The sequence below is a fragment of the Eupeodes corollae genome, chromosome 1 (assembly GCF_945859685.1).
Source record: "Eupeodes corollae chromosome 1, idEupCoro1.1, whole genome shotgun sequence".
Classification (NCBI taxonomy): Eukaryota; Metazoa; Arthropoda; class Insecta; order Diptera; family Syrphidae; genus Eupeodes; species Eupeodes corollae.
The window spans coordinates 269,109,604-269,127,292 of record NC_079147.1 but is presented as its reverse complement, the minus strand read 5'-3'; the positions used below and the strand labels follow the sequence as shown (position 1 = coordinate 269,127,292).

General features: G+C 34.1%; 1 protein-coding gene across 1 annotated transcript in view; it reads right to left on the bottom strand.

Moving 5' to 3' along the window:
* The window catches only part of LOC129953989 (protein I'm not dead yet), a 57,059-nt gene that overhangs the window by 13,967 nt on the left and 25,403 nt on the right, over positions 1–17,689 (bottom strand). Inside the window, exons 2-5 of the mRNA XM_056067565.1 lie at positions 13,849–13,872; positions 13,621–13,771; positions 1,902–2,018; positions 1,609–1,757 (exon numbers count right to left, since the gene is read on the bottom strand). Of these exons, the coding sequence (XP_055923540.1) occupies positions 1,609–1,757; positions 1,902–2,018; positions 13,621–13,771; positions 13,849–13,856 (425 nt within the window). The 5' untranslated portion in view covers positions 13,857–13,872. The remainder of the gene's footprint in view (positions 1–1,608; positions 1,758–1,901; positions 2,019–13,620; positions 13,772–13,848; positions 13,873–17,689) is intronic.

Here is a 17,689-nt window from a genome sequence, read left to right as displayed (position 1 = left end):
CTTTTGAAAGTTGGATTTGCTGCTGTGGTTGTTCTAGTTTTAAGTAGTTTATAGGTAGAATAGGTAGTTGAAGTTAGTTTTAAGTTTTATTTAAGGCACTAATTTTAAGTAGTTTTTAAGTAAAAATAAAAAAAAATATTGAAATTAGTTTTTTTTTTAATTTTCTCATAAACGAAAATAAATAAAATGAATTACAGTAAAATAGAGCTTAGGGCCGAAAGGCATTAGAATTAAGTATTATTGTTTTACTTAGAGTGTCCGTATGGGTCTAGAAAGTTAGTTGTAACTTATGGATAATTAGGCTAGTTTTATGAATTTTTTTCTAGGTTTAGGATTGAATTAATAAAAATTAATTAAAAAAAAGTTCGTTTGACTGGGGGTCCTAGCTTCAATACTGCCTCTTGCGAGGAACTGACAAATCCTACAAGAGTAATTCCTGTAATGAAAAGTTCTTTCTCAAATCAGCCGTTCGGATTCGGCATATAAACTATAGTCTCTTCCATCTCTGACAAGATTAAACAGTTGTGAGTTTGTAGGATTTATTCTCATTGGAATGTTGCGCCACCTATTTTTTTTTATGATTAAAATTGACTTCAAATAACTAGCTTATATTTCTCTAAATGTGTAATTTAGAGTTGTTTCTAAATCTTCTTTGTTCTCTCACCTAATAACAGTAATTAACTTCACTTCATAATCGAATGATATTCCCAATCGAACACAATGAGGGTTCCAACAATGTTGTTCATCCACAATCTATTTTCTTTGAACATCTCTGAATAGCTGACTACATCCAACATTTTCCAAAGGTGGTGAGTATGCACATTTTCTTGCAGAAGTATTTTTCCCCACATTTTTTTTATGGAGTCAATACATATGAAAGTTGGTGTTCAACATCACAGCTTGTAGGCAAAATGAGAGCAATAGTCGAACAGTCGAACTCTCTCGATTAGTTTTGTTTTTCTCTAGGGCTGGCGTGCCCCAGGGCTCTGTTTTATCTCCAACACTCTTTCTCATATTTATTAATCATCTCCTGTCTGCAACTTCTAATCCAATACATTGTTAAGCTGACGATAATGCTTAGATTTGTATGTTCGTTTTTAGACTCACATTGTTCTTTTTTAACGGTTTATGCTTAAGAGAAATATCCAGTCGCATTGCTCCCCTTAAACGGTTCAACCGTAAAACTCAAGGCTTTTTTTAATTACAACGTGGCTTATTGCAAACAATCAATTATTTTAGAGGGTCTTATCCATTCCAGTTTTTTTTTTTAAAGCCTTCCTTTTCTATTCTGTATTCACATTCTGATTTAAGAAAATTAAAACAAGTAGATACAACTGAGTCTTTTACTTAACATTAAAATAAATTCTCATCTAATAGTCAGCAATTAATTGCACGATCACGATAATAATAACTTTCAGAACCCATATCTTAATTTCCATAACTCTAAGGTCTTTATCATGCAAAATTCATATTAACAACATTTGATTCCTATTACAATAGGTATAATATACTCGTAAGCTGTAATTAATGCATTTAACACTCTTAATTATGATATATCGGATTATTTCAATGATAGAAACAAACAAAACAATAATCAAATCTACATACCTTCTGGGACTGCAGCCCACGAATTGAATAACACGTAACGCCAGACGTTTGTGCAAATTACAATATTCCACTGCAAGTGCAACCATAATTCCTCCCATGAACATCACCAATGTATCACCAAAGTACAATCTGCATGTTTCATCTGAACTCTGTTAATTATAAATGGCAAATTAGTTAAGTTTTTAAATTGTTGTATAATAAAACAAGTGTGTATATGCGTAAAGTCTTGAATTGATTTAATGACAATATCAAACTTTCACATATGATATTTTTATTATTCATTGATGTCATACCATGATTCCCATCATGGGAAAAGCAACAATTGGAATCATCGACGTTATGTAGAGAGGCAGTGCTTCGGTGACCCAAAAAATGGCCATCACCATAAGTAAATACATGCATCTGTATTCCTGTAAGAAAAATGTATAAATAAAATATATTAAAAACTATAACACGAATAAATTTATTTGTTATTCTTAATATTTTTGTTTAACATTAATTGCTTCGTCGCGTCGTCGTAGTTGATTTCTTACTTACTTCGGGCAAAGAACCTTCGAATTATTATACTCTTACTACGAGTATATAATTTGTTGCATGATAAGGGGGCACAAACAAATTGTACCTCCTCCAAAACAATGTCAACACTTTTCATTGCAAAATAACTACTGAATTGATATTGAAGGAGAAAATGTTGATCTTGCATAAATCAATTGAATATAAAACTAGGGGGCTTGGTATGTTTAAGATCAATTTAGAATAAAACTATAAAAAAAACAGAAAGTGATAAATCAAAATCTCAATAAATATCAATTAAAATCTATATAAAGTAGGATATTGTTTTTTGTTGTTGTTGTTGTTTCATTGAATATGTTTTCCTTGGATTTAGAACAAACCAATATTTCTTGAAAATAGCAACACAAACAAAAAAGTAAGACTTTAGTTACTTCAATGTTGAATTTAATGAATATTAGAGCTTCCTGAAATTATAGGCACGGATATTATTTAGATAATTATGGCATAGAAGTAAATATTATTCCACAAGTTTTGAATTTTTAGTTGATGAATATTCAAGTTCGTTATTTTAAAACACAATTTATTAAGAAATTAAGCAATTTTCAATTAATGTCCATTTTCTAGTTATTCGTAAGAGTTTGTAACTTTTTAAACTGTTAAAGCTCTTATAAATAGCTAAGTTAAATGTTAAAATTTGATGTTTTTCAACTATCAATTGACAATTGAAAGTTTTTACTCATTTTGTTTGCCTTTAATAAAATTTTGGTAGACATGTGAATTCAAAAGGACACAAGGTTTTCTTTTCAAAAACCCACCTCTGTGTATAGTTCCAGTAAGGTAGAACTACTTAGTGAACACCTTATGGCTACTACGAAATATTCAGAGCCCAGGCCTGTAACATTAAGTAAGGAGCGGTTGTACATTATCCTTAAGGTTGAAGGTCGTGTGTCAAAGTGATTTTCTGACCACTTAAAGAAAACCTGGTTGCAAAGCACCAACAAGCAATGGATACGGACAGATTTACTATTGACAACTAACACAAAAGATTTAATGACAACGAACTTAGGATATACATGTGAAATGTTAGGTCCCTTATAGAGCACGTTCAGCTGAAGAATTAGCGGAGGCCCTAGACTGCTAAAGCAGCAGACATCACTGCCATCCAGGAAATGCGATGGGACGGACCAGGCAAAAAGAGGATGAAAAAAAGCGTGACCAAGAAATCCAACAATGTTTATTTAGATGTGGCCTTGTCATTGGAGCCAGACTCAGGTACCAAGGCTTATGCTATAGTAACATCAACGCGCGCCTTATGACATTCCGCATAGAGGCTAAATTCGATAACATTAGGCTAATATGCCCACACGACCCCACAGAAAATAAGAATGATAGTACCAAGTATATGTTCTTAGAGCTCTTGGACAAAGCATATAAGCAGTGTCCTAACGATTTTAATGCCAAGCTTGTAAAAGGAGGTCCTGAAAAAAGGAGACCCTCTTAACTGCACCAACTATAGTGGAATCAGTGTACTTAACATCGCCTACAAAATCTTCGCTGCCGTAATATGTGAACGTCTAAAGCCCATTGTCAACAACCACAGTCGATCAAATAATCACATTACTGCAGATCCTGGAAAAACCCAAGAACACCAAATCGACACCCACCATGTTTTCATCGATTTCAAGGCCGCATATGACAGCATATACAGGGACGAGCTGTATAGAGCCATGTATAGTTTTGGCATCCCTACCAAACTCGTCCGTTTGTGCAGGATGACCATGGAGAATTCTCGTTGCTCCATAAAGGTTGGAAACAGCTTTACAGGACCTTTCGATGTCAAAAGAGGTTTTAGACAAGGTGATGCGCTGTCATGCGATTTTTTTAACAACGTACTTTAAAGAATAGTGCAGAGCTCACACGTCAACACTAGAGGCACTATCTTTCAAAAGTCTGTCCAATTACTGGCATATGCTGATGAAATTGACATAATCGGAAGAACTCAACGTGATGTCAATGGAGCTTTTGGCAGAGGCTTTTGGCAGAGGCGGCGATAATGGGTTTAGCGGTTAATGAAGGCAAAACAAAGTACATGCTGTGGTCAAGAAAGGACAAACAACACCGACGTCTTGGTCAAAACGTCACCATCGACAGACGTAACTTTGAGGTAGTCAATGACTTCGTCTATATAGGCTCCGCTGTAAACGCAGAAAACAACACCAGCGCTAAGATCTCACGCAGAATAACCGCTGTTTCTTTGGGCTAAGAAAGAAATTGAGTGGTAAAGTACTCTCTCGAGGTACAAAAGTGTCGCTACATAAGACCCTTACAATTCCCGTCCTGCTATACGGTGCAACAGCATGGACTATGACAAAAGCGGATGAAAGCACCTTCGGTCGGTTCGAGAGAAAAGTTCTTCTTGTAATGTACAGTCCCGTATGGATCGAAGGGAAATGGAGGAGAAGATGGAACGACGAGCTGTACGGGCTGTACATCGACGTAGAATTAGCCAGAAGGGTAAAAGTCCAACGACTAAAATGGCTGGGTCACCAATGCTCCGGACTGGAAAGTCTTCAAATCCTCACACACAAGACAGCGTAGTAGAGGAAGACCGCGGACCAGGTGGCGCGCACAAGTGGAAAGTGACCTCACCCAAGTTGGAGAGCGAAACTGGAGACATCTAGCTAGGGACCGAGCTAGATGGAGAAGTTTGTTGGGTGAGGCCCTAGTTCACACAGGACTGTACCTTAAGTAAGTAAGTTGTAAAAGGAGATGTCTTTGGTGAAATAATCGTGTCTGCACGACAAAATTTCCGATAACGGATTTAAGCTCATCGATTCTGCTGGGGGCGAAACGTCGTAATAGCTAATACGCGATTTTCACAACTCAACAACCACAAAGGACCTTCGTGTTTTTCCAGATCAATCTACCATCGACTAGATTGACCATATTACGATCGAAGCTAGACACGCTCTCAGCATTATATATTTCTTAACTTTCCAAGGAGCTAACATTGAATCTGACTACAACCTCGTTGTTTCCAAGGCAGAGAGAAAAGAACTAATTACATAGTTTAATTTTTTCTCTGTGTCCAAGGTAGCACTTCGGGTTTCCAGATTCAAGGCAAAACAGGGAGATCCTGGGAAAAAAATACAACGTTCAACGGCTCCAACACAAGAGATCACCAAACAACATAACCGTGATGCAATCAAATAAGTCGCCTCAAGTAGCCACCAACAAAAAACCCCTGGTTTGATAAGGATTGTCAGCGGACAAATACAGCCAAGCAACAGGCACGCAAAGCGTCGTTCCATTGAAGGACGAGAGCTGCTCACGAGTTCTATGAGCAGAAGAGAAGAGAGAAACACCGAGGTTCACAAAAGGAAAAAGATAGAGCAGGAGAAGCGTGCGGACGAAGATGTTAAGTTGAGAGGTTCAAAAGCAGTTCGAAAGTTTCCCGAGCAACTGAAAAGAAATTTACAAGCACATAGACCTCGAATCGAAGGCTGCAAAAAAAGAAAGTGGAAACATCATATTGGAACCGCATTCTAGTCCAAGGATATGGAAGGACCACTTTAGCAGACTGTATAACGGCGATTACGAACCGATGTCCGTCAGGATGATCAATTCAATATAGACGACGAAGAAAGCCAACAATCCCGTCTTAGACAAAGTTAAGATTTCCATATCTAAGCTGAATTCTTATAAATCCGCTGGAGCAGATGACCTGAATGCCAAGTTCTATAAAGCATGCACCAACTTATCTGTAAAATATGGTCGCAAGAAAGCATGCTCGATGAATGCAGTCTCAGTAGTATTTGCCCGATACTGAAAAAAGGAGACTCTCTTAACTGTGCACCAACTATATAGGAATCAGTCTCCTTTACCTTACAAAATCTTCTCTGCCGTAATATGTGAACGTCTGAAGCCCATCATCAAAAACCTTATAGGTCTTTATCAGTGTGGTTTTAGACTAGGAAAGTCCACAGTTTATCAAATAAATATTCACTGATACTGAAGATTCTAGAAAAACAAAAAAAAAGATCAAATCAACATCCACTATCTCTTCATCGATTTCAAGGGCGCAAATGGCACCATCTACAGGGACAAGCTGTATAGAACCATGCCTTGTTTTAGCATTCCTGCCAGACTCCGTTTGTTCGTTTAGGGAATTTGCTACTTAACCGAACCTTTCGATGTCAAAAAACTTTCATGCGATTGCTTTAGCAGTGGCCTTGAAGAAATAGTGCAAAAGTATGTACTAACATAATGCTGTAGACATTGACAAAATCGGAAGAACTCAGCATGACGTCAATGGGGCTTTTGGAATTATTGAGGCAGAGGCTGCTTCTTTGAGCTTAGAAAGCAATTGCGAAGCCCTCTCTCGAGCAAAAAAGTGTCGCTATATAAGACCTTAATCATTCCCGTTTTATAAGCAAAGCGGATGGAAGCAGAAGAAGGTGAGTTCAGGAGAAGATGGAACGACGAGATGTTCTTGCTATACAGCGACGTAGACTTAAACAGGAAAAGAAAAGTCTAACGACTGAGATAAATGCTCCGACCCGGAAAGTCTTCAAATCCAAGCCCACAAGACAGCGCAGTAAGATTGCGGATCAGGCGGCTTACACAAGTGGAAAGTGACCTCACCCAAGTTGAAGTGAGTGGAGACACATAGCTAGGGACCGCGCTACATGGAGAAGTTTGCAACGTAGTTCGCACAGCTCTTAGCGCCGCCTTAAGGAAGTATGTTAAGGATCCAATATTCAATAATCATGTTAATATCAGTTCGTACTTATTTATTACTCAAACAAAGCTAAAATATGTTCTAATTTAATTCTCTGAATTAATTTATTATTTGAAGATTGACACAAAATTACAAATGAAAAACTACTAAGCACGTCAAAAGCAAACATTCATGACAAAAACATTAATTAGTATAGTGTTTTGTTTCTGAAAAAAACCCTTCTACATACATTAATACTTATTTACAAAATAATAGAATCTGTTTAAATATGAGCAGTTGTGTTTATTTATTTGTATTATTTTCACTTTTTTTCTTGGAGCCGCTTTATCAAAAGTAAATATTTTCTAAACATTTTAATGTGTCATAAATATTGAATTTCAGAAGATCTGCAATGCCGCTTCAGAATGTCATCATGTTTTCAAATATTTGAGTGAAACATATGTTAGTAATTGTTTGTTCATTAAAACGCGTTAACCTACCTCAGAACAAAATGTTTGCATTTAAATTTTTTCAAATGTTTACTTATTTCTTTTCTTATTGTAAAGGGTTTTCCAATAAGATGTTTCTTTTTTTTAAGTAGCCCGTTGTTTGGGCAGTTATCGATTTTGAAGCTATTACCTTCGGTTCAAGATAGCTTTGATATTATTAAATATTACTACAAAAATGGTGGATATTTAACGGTCACCTTTAAGTCATTTTTAAACACCGACTTAGGAAACAAAAGTGAAATTGATAGACAAATCTAAGCTCAAGAACAACTACGAACTTAAGTTTTAAGCAAGAAAAGGTTTGTCAATTTTTCGTAGACTTTCAAAATTAGTCATTTCACAATTATTTTCATTTTATTATATTATTTTGCTGGCTGTCTGATTGGACCTTACTTATTTAAAAATAAGGTTGGCTCAACTGCAGCAGTGGATTGCGCAATCGCCTTGTGATTATTTTTAGTTTCTTAAATTGGAAGATGCGGACGACGCTTAAAATATTTAAAGATTACTTCTCCAAATTATATAACGGCGATGACGAATCTAATTCACCTGTAAGGGAGATAGCAAAATTCAACTGAAGTCCTACAAAACAGCTGGACCTGACAGCATCGTTGTCAAATTATTGAAAACAGCAGACGATGACTTAATAGGGAGTGTGCACCAACCAGCGTTGCCGCCAAAAAATAAATTTTCGTGCCTCGGTTTTTGAAAAAACCTGCCATTTATGAAATTAACGTGCCATACGAAAATTAAACTCAAGTTGTTCTTTAAAAATAAATATTAATTGAATACTATTACTATTTAAAAAAAATCACTTCCTCGATTCGTGCATGAGTAGGTATTATTATTAAAAATATGTATAAATAATATAAAAACATAAGGACGTAATAAAGCTTTGTTATAATAAGTTAAATAAATATATTATCTGAAGGTTAATATTTTGACAATTATTAGGCCTAATAATTTCATTTTATGACATTATAGCATTAATTGTTTTGTATGACAATATGTTTTCGTTGTTTGTTTTAATATTATTTAGCCTTAAAAACACTTGTTTTGCTGATGCACTTCCGTGAGGCAAACATAAATTTGGAAATATTAATGAACATTGCTTCATCAATTATATTTTTTAATTTATACAACTTAAGCCTAAACGTGTTTGAATCTTAAAGAAAAACGCTAGCCCAAACATTTTTCTTATAACCTCTTTCTCGCACTAAAGTAGATGAGAAAATTCTGATATCAAAATATTGAAGTGTGGCAAAATACTTTTTATGTTTGAATTATTTTTTAAACGCATTTATAACATTAACATTAAATTAAGTTTTCTTTCAAATTCTCGTAAAAGTTTTTTATAGAATATTTGACAATCTTTTAAAACATTGAATTTTTCGTTAGCTTCTAAATTTCGAACCTCTTCTGTGCATTCAAATCCCAAAAAAATATCATCTATTGGCTTACAGATTCCGGTTTCATAGCAAATATCATCTTTGTTTTTTGAAGAATTAACATAATCTTCTTTTAAAAAATTTTTTTTAGGAAAAATTGATGAAAAACAGTTATATCTGAAATTAATAAATTAATAAATAAGTTTGCCTGTAGAAGGTAGAACGTAATCCAAAAACTTGAAATATGATTTTATTCTGTTATCATTTAGTAGGTGAGGAGTCTTTTTGACTTTTCACTGTTTTCTTCTTTTGCAGCAAGTAGAAAAAAATGAGACAAAACCATCCAATTTTTTAACAAAAATTTAATGCCACAAATGAAAACCAGAGAGTTGAAATAATTTTTGGAATTTTGCTTTGTTTAATATTGAAATATTCTTTAAAAACTGCCATTTTACTTTGCCGTTTAGGACTGTTTTTAAAAAAACTATATACACATTTGGCTAATTCATGTATTTCTTACGCATTTGAAATACGTATTTGCAACAAATGTGAAGTGCAACTGCTTGAGCAAATATTGAACTCCCCCTTTTTTACCAATTAAGTTTGATATGGGAATATTATAAGTTTCTAAAAAATTAAGTATGGTTCTTGATAAAGTGTTCTTTTGATGAATATTGACACTGCGTTTGCAGTTTGACACTATGATGTATGTAAAAAGATTGACATAATAAAACGTGCCATATTTAAACTTTTCGTGTCACCGTGCCACGAGAAAATTTCCGTGTCAAAATGGCACGATCGTGCCACATCGGCAACGCTGGCACCAACTCATCTGAAAAATATGCTTTGAAGAAAGCATGCCGATGAGGGGATTCTCAGCCTAGTTTGCCCAGCTTGGCGTAGTAGAGGAAGACAACGACTGAGAGACAGCTACATATTTTTAACAATAACATGCCTTACATTCAGAAATGCTATCATATTTTTAAAAAGTCATTTTGCAGAAGGCTGAACTAGTATCAGTTTGTTTTGTTAAAAAAGTAATAATTTTTCGGTTACCTAAACTTTACTTTTAATTTTTATTTTTAATGTATTCACCAGTAGAACAGAAAAAAGTTTCTACGTTTTATTGGTCAAACGTGACTAGTATGCAAACTTTTATAAAATATATGTTCAATTCACAGGCATTTTTCCATATATCAAAACGTTTGTTCTTGTTGAAAGTTGAGATTTGATACTTTGTTTTTAAATACTTAGTTTATTTTATCGTTATCAAATTGTACTAATTTTTATATATTTGTTGTATTGAAAATAAATATTATTACTGTTCCGAATCTTAAAACATCAGGTTATGGGCCTTATCACGATCTAAATACAAAATAATAAGGAAATTTGTATTGAGAAAAGATGTCTGAAACGAAATTCAGTATTGAAAAGCTTCGGGGAAGCGAGTGGTAGTGAGACGGAGAAATATGCAACGAAGCTCTTAAACGCAAAATCGGAGCTTATTATTGCTTGTTGAAAAATCTATTTATCTTGATATAAGACATTGCAAAGCTCTAAGGAGATTTGGGATTCTCTTCAGAAAATTTGTCAACATTTTGGTCTTATGAGGATAGTTGGGCTCATCCAAAAGTTTTGTTCTACAAAATTGAAAGATTTATCTAATGTAGATGCGTACGTTAATGATGTTTTAAATACATCGTACAAGCTCAGTTCTGTTGGTCTTAACCTAGATAAAGAATGGATAGGATCAATGCTTTTAGCTGGTCTTCCCGAAGAATACAATGCAATGATAATGGGAATTCAAAGCTCTGGGATTCTTATTACAGGAGACATTATTAAAACCAAACATCTTCAAGACGTTAATTTGGGTGCAAGTCAAGATACTGCTTTTGTTGGCAAGAACAAGAAAAACTTTGGGAATAAGAACTTTAAAGGTCCTAAATGTTACAACTGCAACGAACGAACGAATGAGAACTATCAAGAAAAGAAGAATGCGATGTTAGGATGTTTTTCCGTCACGGCCCTTGACAAAGAAGAATGGTATTTTGACTCGGGAGCATCAGCTCACATGTGCTCAAATAGTGCATGCTTTTCAAGTAAGATGGAAAATCTTAACTCTGAGGTAATTGTTGCAAATAATTCAAAAGTCCAAGTTATAGGTAAAGTCGATATGAATGTATCTATTGGAAAATTCAAAAAAAGTGAGGTTGAATTTTTAGAAGTCCTTCACGTTCCTGACTTATGCATTAATCTTTTATCTCTCTCGAAAATTGTTCAAGAATGGATGTTTAGTGAAAGACCAAAGGGGTAATGTTGTTGCAACTGCAAGCTTGGTGAAAAATATGTTCCGGCTCAACATACCACCCAACCAAAGTGCGTACGAGTATGTTACAAAAAAATGTTCCTTCACACTTTGAACTTTGGCACAAGCGTGTTGGACCTACAAGGATTGAAACCACACAAGCTATGATTCCGAAAGTGGTGCAGAATATTGATTGCGATAGTTCAAAAATCCATTGCATCACATGTATCGAAGGTAAAATGGCACGCCTGCCGTTTAACTCAATTGGTACTAGAGCAAAATCAATATTAGAACTAGTACACACAGATCTTTGTGGTCCGATTGAACAAAAATCAATTGGAGGTTTAGAGCACATGCTTCTATTCATTGATGGTTTTTCATGAAAAGTCTGCGTATTTAACGAACAGAACACCTTGCAAAGGTATAAAAGAAAAACACCTGAAGAAATCTGGAGTGGAAGAAGAGTGAATCTACAGCTAGTACAGCATCTTAAAGTTTTCGGTTGTCAAGCAGTTATTCACATTCCAAAGGAAAAGCGGAAGAAACTCATTGCCAAAGGAAAAGAAGTAATTTTTATCGGATACTACACACACTCAAAATCATATCGCTTCTATGACGTTAAGAAAAAAGAAGTCCTAATAAGTCAAGGCGCAGTTTTCCACTAGCAAATTTTTCCAAAAGATGGTGAAACAAACGATATACCTTATTGTGATATTCTTTAAGAATATGATTCAGTGGGGAATGAAGACGAAATTCCATCAGTGAATTCAAGCAATGAAATACTAATCGAAATAAGTGACGAAACGGCAAGTAAAAACCGTTTTTTGGATGCCCAAGATGATTTTATTGTTTAAGAATCTTCAGAAGGAATCATATCTTAGAGAGGAATAAGACAATCTACCAGAATAAGAAATCCACCTGATAGATACGGTTATCTATCGTACGTGGCCAGCAACAATGATGAAGATCCAAACAGATGCTGAGGCAGTTGCTGAGGCAATGAAGAGCGAACATGTGTCTACAGCTCTTTTGAAAAATGGCACTTGGGAAATAGTTTCTTTATACCAAAAGGAAAGAAAGCCATAAATTCCAAATGAACATTTAAGACGAAAAAAGATGCAAGTGGTAATGTCGAAAAATATAAAGCTAGATCGGTCGTAAAGGTTTATTCGAAACGTCAAGGGATCGATTATCAAGAAATATTTTCTCCCGTCTCGTATGGTAGACGTCCATAAGGGTACTTGTAAGTTTGGCTGTGCGATATGACTTGGATATCGATCAAATGGATGTTGTGACTGCTTTCCTGCTAACTGAACTCAATAAATCTCCCTGAGGGTTTTGATAATGTTCAAAATAAAGTATGTATACTCAAGAAATCACTGTACGATCTCATACAAGCTAGCAGAGTTTGGAATAAGAAATTGGATGAAATTTTAAAGGAAATTGGACTTAAACAATCAAAATCCGATCCGTGTATTTATTACAAGACAAACATCACAGATACAACTTTCGTCGCTATTTACGTAGACGACATACTGATTTTTACAAACAACAAAGATGAAAAAAGAATTATCAAAGAAAATTTGGCTAAGTCATTCGAGATGAAAGATTTTGGAGAAGCTAAATTTGTGCTTGGTATGCAAATAACTCACGATCGAGAAAAGGGAAAGTTATGGATAAACCAACGGACATACTTAAAGAATATTCTCAAGCGATTCAACATGGAGGATTGTTATCCGGTATCCACACCCTTAGATATTAACCAAAAGCTTATAAAAGAAACACATCAACAAAGCAAACACGAAACTGATTACATGAAAACCGTTCCATATCACGAAGCTATTGGAAGCATTTTATATGCAGCACAAGTAAGTCGCACAGATTTATCCTTTGCAGTGGGGGCTTTATCAAGATTTAATAATAATCCTTCCTTTATCAAGATTTAATAATAATCCTTAAACGACTTTTCCGTTATATAAAAGGAACAATAAATTACAACCTATAATACACTCGAGCCATTGAAGGATGTTTAGAAGGATTTTCGGATGCTGACTGGGCTAGTGACTCAGATGACAGAAAATCAAATACAGGTTATCTCTTTAAATACCAAGGAGGACCTATTCCGTGGAATGCAAAGAGACAACCTAGTGTCGCTCTTTCTACCAACAGAGGCTGAGTATATGGCCTTGGCCTCAACATCTCAATATTGAGATTTGGTACTTTTTTTTTAAATACTTACTTTATTTTGTCGTTATCAAATTGTACTAATTTTTATATGCTTGATATATTGAAAAAAAAATATTATTACAGTTCAGAATCTTAAAACATCAGTTCTATTTAACAAAAGATTTAAAATCTAATTAACATTTCCAAAAAACTTTTTTAATTTTAGTTTTAGTATTGATTCTTTAAAGGCTAAGGAAATGGTCTAAGAACTAAGCCTGTTGTAGCCTTGGCATAAACTATTCTTTTAAGCTTTGTTACATTGTTAAACAAATTATTTAAATTACATTTTTGTATATAATTATTATCATATAAAATAAAATAATATATAATATTTAATAATTTTTTACTCACAGGTGTATAGTTGGGAACCATTATTGGAAGACATATTAAGGGAGTAAAAAATACTATAAGTCCCTTCCAATGATTTCCAAAGAAATTTGATGTCTTTTCACCGCAAGTTAGTTTTGAGTCAACAGGATCTGCCGATTCTGCCCTTATCGTCCTGTATTCGTAAACAAATATATAATTAGAAACAAATATACAATTTTGCAAAAACAAAATATAAAATTTCATTCTTACACTTCCATGATGAATGAGGGTTATCTGCAATTAAAGAGAAGAGAAAAACAAGAGTTAATATTAAAAATACTAGTTAAAACTTAAATAACAATATAATTTTATTACTAATTTTGTTTTGTTTATAATAAATGTATTTGCTTGCATAAATAAAACAGTATACTATTTTTTTAAATTTTGTAAACAAGAAACAGTTAAGAGTTTTTATGAATTCCTTTTAAAATTTAAACAATATTTTCAAATTATTTTCTCATTACTCATAGGTAATATCATACGTTACGTATAAGGTTTGTAAATAATTATTGTTGGAAACTTCGTTGTGTTTATGAAGTAATTTGATTATAAATCAATTAGCAGGAAACAATAAAGCTTCGATTCAAATAACAAGCATTTTATTTTTACGACCACTGGACTTTGTTGAAATATATATTCACAAAATTATATTGTTTTAAAAATTTATCAGAAGAAAAGAAAACAACTTTTTAGAAGCAAATGATGCAGGGAGCCAGTTAAATCCACATTTTTCGGAATTAAATCTTTACTCAATAAGTTTTTGATAAATATCTTCGTAAATTATACTTAAATTGTAAAGTCATTGGACGTCTGTAGAATAAAATATTGTTTCGTTTCTGGAAGGACAATCAATTATCAGAGAGTTCGAATCAGTTGTCTCTTCTTAAAAATATGAAGTACATATAACACAGTATATTAGATTATGTGGCGCAACAGTCCGTAGTGAACCAGGGCCTAGTGACTTACAACTCTCAACCACTCCTGTGTGCGAGTAATTGCAGGGATGTCCGAATACGAACGGGTAATTTGAGAAAGCACTTTTTCATGACAAGAATTACTCTTGGAGAATTTGTCAATTCCTCGCAAGAGGCAGTACCCGTGAAAAAACTTTATGTGGCACAGGCAGGGATCAAACCTAAGACCTCTCGCATGACAGTCCAACGTACTAACCATCATGCCACGGATACTACAGTATAAAGGGGTTTTAAATTGGCGGGTAGATTTTTCCACCCTGAAGCTGCCATTTTGCTTTGGTGACATCTGTCAAATCTTTTGTCTATGCCAAATCTTCATGGCAAGTTGCAAGATTAAACAGCACGTTCAAATGATAAAACTTTATTATCAAAATAAGCGCTCGTTGCAGACATCAACTTGGCGAATTTTACGTCGGGACTTGGGCGTACACCCATACAAGATCAAACTGACCCAAGAGCTCAAAGTTTATTACCATATAGACAACGCGCGCCGTGACGAGTCTTTAATAATAAATGGCTGAGTAAACAAGCAAAATTGCTTGGTTGGAAGGGATTTTAGGCCGGCCAGCGTCGTAATTGGTCCGTACTTGACGTAAGTGAGTCAACGTCAACAGTGAACGCTGTATAACGATGATAACTTATTTCTTACGGCCTAAATTGAACCATATGGACATAGACGACTTGTGGTTCCAGCAGGACGGTGCAACGTGCCACACAGCAAACGCCACGTCATCTACATAAATCATTTACCTGCCCTTATTGAAAAATTTAACAAGGTGTTGAAAAACATGCATTAATTGGAAACTACGGGTGTTGTGGTTACTTTCATGGAAGTTCAAACTTGTACAATTTAATAAATCAGGTGCATTAATGACGTCAGTTAAATGTTGATGAAAAACCAGAATATCATTATTAACTCTCCCTTTCGAAAAAGGCTGCATTTGAAGAAGCCTTATCCTTATCCTTATGATCTCATTCTTGAGGCAAAACATATGAAGTTTCGTTGAACATACTTTATCTAAAATGTTTCTGTATCGAACAGAAAGTTGTGCATGATTAAGAAAAGATAAAGAGTAGATGTCCTAAATGACTACCCTGGGGAACTTTTGATTTCGAAATGAAAGATAAAAATGAATTCCATGTGGTAAACTGAGAAGGAACCCCATCAGCTTAAATGTGATGATATTATGATTTGTCAAAAGCTTTTGAATAATCAGTGTATCGAGCTCTTGACATAGGGGTTCTAAGAGTATTTGAGCAATTATGCACAAATGTAAGTAGATTAGTAACTGTCGAATGTTTTCGCATAAGGTTATGTTGATGGATGCATATATTATTCTTGCAGTTAACTATCATAAGCAACTTGTTCAAACAGTTTGGGTATACAGGACAGTTTAGAGATTGGGTGTAATTATTAATGCAAGACTTGTTAACTTTTTGAAAAATTGGTATAGTAAATCTTGTGAATTTACCTGATCTTAGAGATAGTGCAATATGTGAAGAAGTGGAGATTACACTACATTTTTTCAAGACCATTGGAGGAATTCTATCTGGACCAGAAAAATAATCCAACGTTTTGTCTAACGTCATTTGAACATTATTCAAAGAAGTCCAGGAAAGCTTGCTAAAAGTTGTAAGCAAGCGCGTTACAAATTTCTGGAGTGCTAACTAAGTTATCTTTAACATAAGTAAAATTTACTAGGTAGCCATCAGATATGCGTTTTATATTAATAAATTCTCTAAAACTTTTGGGGTAAAGTTTAAGAGAACTTTCCATATCTAAAAGATGTTCCGCATATAAATAATTGTAGAAAGAGTTAAATTCTTCCAAGGGGCTAACATAGATTCATGATCTAAATTTTTGCACGCCTTGTTGTATACCATGGATACCAAAGGCTGGAAAATTTCGGTATTTTAAGAGGAACGATATTTTTTATGCGGGATTGTAATACATTTCAAAAGTATGAAACTGCAACGTCAACTTCATTTGAAATTGGTCTATTCTCAATACCAAAAGAAGATAGATATTCAGAAAGTTACTTGCTGTAAGTCCGGGGAGATAATATGGTCTTATAATAGAAGCTCCTGTTGAACTCAATAATGCTCTAAGTCTTCTGATATGACCCAGTAAATAAATGAGATGTTAAAGTTACCTAAAAGATGAATATTGCTATCCAAACCAGCGATGTTGATGATAATAATCAAGTTCAAGAGAGAGTTCGACAAAAGCTGAGGCTAGGCTTTTTGGAAGAATTTCAGGTTTAAACGAATTATTAATGAAGTTGTACAAAAATTATTTCTAATAGCTATTTGCTTTATCCACGTAACGATCTTTCCTGAAAAATAAGAACTCTTGATCAAAAAGTTCCATGTCTAAGATAATGGCATTCAACCATGTTTTAGTGAAAGTAAAATATCGTATGGAAAAGCTTGTGTGTTGTTTAAAATGTACTACGTTTTGGTAGTAGAGGGAGACCCGACAAAGTTTTTTGAATTGGTGTTGTTATTTGTTCCTACGATAAGATTCTGCTTAGAAGAAACCGTACATTCTTTTACCGGTAATTTTAAAGCATGGGAATGTTTGGGTATTGCTTCTAAAGGTCTTGGAAAAAACTGATTATTCACGTCGACGGGAAGCCCGAAAATAAAACTAAAGTTGGGGATTCTAATGAACTACTAATTCCATCGATTGAACCTATGTACATCCAAATTAGGCTGAGAGAACATAACTAGATTTTAGTCTTGAAACTAGTTAAGTCGAAGAACTAAAATAAAGAAATTTAAAAAGCTAAGAAATATCTTTTATTATATTATTTTTGTTAGGATATTTGATTTCTATAATTAAATATAAGTATTGAAGTATAACTTATCTTAAAGTTTATTTATGACACCGGATGTTTGAACAAAAAATGTTTAATAGACAAGCGTTAATGTACATCAATCAATACCCTCTCGTTTATATACGTTTGTTAAATTGCCATGCATAATTAGGTGTAACTTAATTTAATTGAATTTATATTCCTAAAAAAAAAGTCATTAAGCACTTGGAGGTACTTATATTTATAAGTATAATTACT